Genomic DNA, 4408 nt, shown 5'->3' with positions numbered 1-4408 from the left:
CATCACACAGCTCACAGCAACCTCCAACTCCTGGGCTTAGGCGATTCTCTTGCCTCAGCTTCTCAAGTGGCTGGGACTGCAGGTGCCCGCCACAACGCCCAGCTATTAAAAACTAAGAACTTTAATATGCCTATTAGGTCCTTCTCTAATAACTCATTTATTGGAAAATTTTTCCTTATAAGTTGATATGAAAATAAACTTCAGTGCACCTGGTAGAGTCATAGAAAATTTGAATTAGTAAAGTAAAATTTGAAGACCCAGAAATAGCAAATACTACATACTGCCTGCAGAATCACCATGTCAGAACTGTCTGGTGTCTGAGTCAGAGATACAGAAATCAGAGAGCTGGCCTGAGGAAGAACCTCCCTCTGTGGTCCTAACCATCATCTTGAGTGCAAGTGGGGCTTGGGAGTGTCAGATGTGGGTTCTCAGCTAAGATGGATATCTTGAAAACAGCTATCGAGTCTCAGAAAAGAAGAATTCTGAAATCACAGTATATTTCCTTTGAATTGCCTCCCTTCCCCAACTTCTGGTTTGAGTTATTCTTAGCTCTCGGTTTTATAAGCTTGCTGCTTTTTGTCTGAAATGTACCTTAGGCTTGGTAACATGAAGTTCTTTCACCATTTGAATATAGTGCTTCTTCCAGATGCCCTGCTCAAAAGGAGTTGGAGAGAAATTGATGTACCAGTTAAAGCGTAAACATTTGAGCATCCACAGCTGGTCCAGCTCAGCTAAGTTCTTCCAATGCCAGCAGACCTGGGAAAAAAAAAAGGCAATTAAACAAAGCAAAACAAAACAACCTAGTTGGTTTACACACCCGCTTTCTCTAGGTTTTGAGCTGTCATCCTGAACCTGAGATAAGGTTTTTTTTTTTTTTTTTTTGCAGTTTTTGGCTGGGGCTGGGTTTGAACCCGCCACCTCTGGCATATGGGGCCGGCACCCTACTCCTTTGAGTTACAGGCGCCACCCCTGAGATAAGTTTTTTGTCCTTTTTCCTTCAAATCTCAAGGTAAATCATTCCCTCCTACCTGAAGTGCTTCCTGTCCATCCAAGCAGAAAGATTTACTTTAAATGCTTATTCAAACTTAGGATCAATTAATGTTTTTTTTGTTTGTTTGTTTTTTAGGACACATTAAAATTTGCTTTAATACTTCTTTGGAGAAAAAAAATCACACTCTTAGTGAATGAACAAGAAACATTTTTACAGTAGCAGTAGGCTATTATTTTTATCTACCATGCCATGAATTCATAGAGAAGAGGTTCCAGTAGTTCAGGGAAGCACTGTGCTAATGTGACAAAGCGTTGATTGACTTTTGAATTCATGGGAAATAGGTCCCAGCACCTTGTATCACTGTTATCTGTTGGTTACCCTGTGTGCTGTGCTGTACACCTATTATGCCATGAGCTCATGGGAAATAAATAGGTTCTTGCACCTAAAAACATGGGTTCCACTGGTACTTCTGTGTGCCATGTTATATGCTTATTATGCCATGAATTCATAGGGAATGGGTTCCAGGAGCTCAGGCTCCTTTCCATTGGTTCTCACAAAGTGGTCTTCTCTGGGTGGAGGAGGCTGGTGCTTCAGCTGAACCCAGGTCCCTTTCTCTGTGGCTTCCTTCTTTCTCTGATCATTTTCCTTTGCACGTTTCAGGAAGCTGTCTCGGCTCTTAGAGTGCTTAATATGCTCAATACAAACATTAATCCTCTTGGCAAGAATCTTGCCCTTAACTGGTTTGTTTACAACAATGCCAATAACATGCTGGGTGATACTGTAGATTTTTCCAATTCTGCCGTGGTAACATTTGTGGGGCTTTTTTTTTTTTTGCAGTTTTGGCTGGGGCTGGGTTTGAACCCGCCACCTCCAGCATATGGGGCCGGCACCCTACTCCTTGAGCCACAGGTGCCACCTGTGGGGCCTTTTTGAACAATACCCATTCCCTTCCTATCTACAATATCACCTTTCTTGTAGATTCGCATATATGTGGCCAAAGGAACAACTCCATGTTTTCTAAAAGGCCTAGAGAGGCCTAGAGAGGGGGCCTCTCCTCTCTCCCTTTGTGTTTGTCATTTTGGTGAATTACTGGAAGATGGCGTCTCTGGCTGAAAGGCCAGTCAATTAATATTTATTGAGCACCTATTAATCAATCTTCATAGCAATCTAAGAAGATAAGTATAATTTTTACTCCCATATAGTAGATGAGGAAACTGAGGTTCAGATAGACCTTAAAACTTCCTAAAGGTTCTTGGTGGTACTTGTGGCTCAAAGGAGTAGGCCGCCAGCCCCATATGCTGGAGGTGGCAGGTTCAAACCCAGCCCTGGCCAAAAACTGCAAAAAAAAAAAAAAAACTTCCTAAAGATTCTTGAGAGCCAGATGAAAGTTTTATGACGGTTAAACAAACTCAGGCCTGCATGTTATTTATTCTTTTCATTGTGTGCTTCTTTTTTCCTCCATTCTTATAATTTCAGTAAATATAAATTTTATAAGTGGAACACAGCTACTGATACCATATGGCATATCTTACAGAGCCTTTAGGATTTCAAAAAGCATGAAGTGTCAGTCCCGTACATTCCATTTCCATAGCATATGGCTAACCCCATGTGTACAGCAATATTTATAATAATTTACCCAAGGTTTTGAGTAAGTCTTACTGGAAAGTAGGATCAAGTTCATGATAAAGTTGGGAGACAAGAGATTCTATGTCTTAGTTGTAAGAGTTGCAAAGATGACGTGAAATGAAATGAAACAATACCCACCTTAATCTCCATATGGTAAGCTGACTCAGAATTCTATGAAGAGATAGAGTTGGTTTTTATTTTGTTTTTGTTTTTGTTTTTGCCATTTTTGACCGGGGCTGGGTTTGAACCTGCCACCTCCGGCATATGGGACAGGTACCCTACCCTTTTGAGCCATAGGCACTTCAGCTGAACCAAAGATATAGAGTTTTTATGGGAGAGAATGAGGAGAAAAGTCTCTCAATTCTCACTCTTTTCTTCCTCTCCTTTAGATTTTATTTTGTTTGTTTATTTATTTATTTATTTATTTTTGCAGTTTTTGGCCAGGGCCTGGTTTGAACCCACCATCTCCGGTATATGGGGCCAGCGCCCTCCTCCTTTGAGCCACATGTGCCGCCCTCCTTTAGATTTTATTTCGCCCTAGGTATTTAAATTGGTGTTTTCCCCAAGGACGGATAAGATAGTTCTATAGTTTTGTTTTGTTTTTGCTTCTTTATTCTTCTTTCTTTCTTTCTTTCTTTTTTTTTGAGACAGGGTTTTGCTCTGTTATCCCAGGTCATCATAGCTCACTGCAGCCTCAAACTCCTAGGCTCAAGCAATCCTTCTTTCTCAGTTTCCCAACTATCTGGGACTATAGGTGCCCGTACCACCATTACCAGCTAATTTTTCTATTTTTTACAGAAACAAGGGTTTGTTTTTTTTTTTTTTGAGACAGAGCCTCAAGCTGTCCCCCTGGGTAGAGTGCCATGACATCCCAGCTCACAGCAACCTCCAACTCCTGGCCTCAAGCGAGTCTCCTGCCTTAGCCTCCCGAGTAGCTGGGACCACAGGCACCCACCACAACACCCGGCTATTTTTCGGTTGCAGCCGTCATTGTTGTTTGGCTGCCCGGGCTGGATTCGAACCCACCACCTTAGGTGTATATGGCTGGCGCCTTAGTCACTTGAGCCACAGGCGCCAAGCCAGAAACAAGGGTTTTACTTTTGCTCAGGCTAGTCTCAAACTCCTAGTCTCAAGCAATCCTCCCACATGTATCCCCCCAACTAGTAATACTGTTTTGTGAACACTGATATGTCTTATATTTTTTTCCCCTTGTGAGTAATAAATACAGAGTTAAGCACAAAGGAGTTGGGGTTCATTCAAATTGCACAGAATAAACATACTGACCATCTCACCTGTTTCTTGGTTGTGTGTGTGTGTGTGTGTGTGTGTGTGTGTGTTTCCTTACATTATTTAAGTTCCAGAGTTTGCTAAGGCCACCCCTAGAAAAGGTCACAAGCTATCTCTTTGCCTTTACCTGTGCACAACGACAAAGGCTTCGGGGATCCAGGAAAGAAAAGATGTATACAGATAACACTCTTGGAAGCTTGGTAGTAAAATCCAGGGATTCTGCTGGGAGTTTTTCCTGAAGTTTTTGACAGCAGAACTTTTGCTGTGACAGGGAGCAGCGTTCCAACAGGCCTGTGAGGATTCTTCTCCTTTGAGAGTCTGTCCACTTGTCAAACTGGAAAAATAAAACAAAATATAAAAAGCTCCAGGTCTAATCTGATAGCAGAGATTCTTTATGAGTAAGAGATGAGAATAGTGGGTGGCACCTGTGGCTCAAAAGGGTAGGGCACTGGCCCCATATGCTGGAGGTGGCAGGTTCAAACCCAGCCCCAGCCCAAAAAAAAA

General features: G+C 42.1%; 1 protein-coding gene across 1 annotated transcript in view; it reads right to left on the bottom strand.

The window, feature by feature from the left end:
• Window positions 1-4408, bottom strand: part of FBXO16 (F-box protein 16) — a gene marked incomplete at its 3' end in the record, with an annotated part of 36343 nt that overhangs the window by 15634 nt on the left and 16301 nt on the right. Inside the window, exons 3-4 of the mRNA XM_023515595.1 lie at window positions 4032-4238; window positions 592-756 (exon numbers count right to left, since the gene is read on the bottom strand). Of these exons, the coding sequence (XP_023371363.1) occupies window positions 592-756; window positions 4032-4238 (372 nt within the window). The remainder of the gene's footprint in view (window positions 1-591; window positions 757-4031; window positions 4239-4408) is intronic.

The sequence above is a fragment of the Otolemur garnettii genome, unplaced genomic scaffold (assembly GCF_000181295.1).
Source record: "Otolemur garnettii isolate 467f Iridium unplaced genomic scaffold, OtoGar3 scaffold00074, whole genome shotgun sequence".
NCBI lineage: Eukaryota > Metazoa > Chordata > Mammalia > Primates > Galagidae > Otolemur > Otolemur garnettii.
The sequence above is the reverse complement of the archived record's forward strand: the minus strand, read 5'-3'. Positions and strand labels throughout refer to the sequence as shown.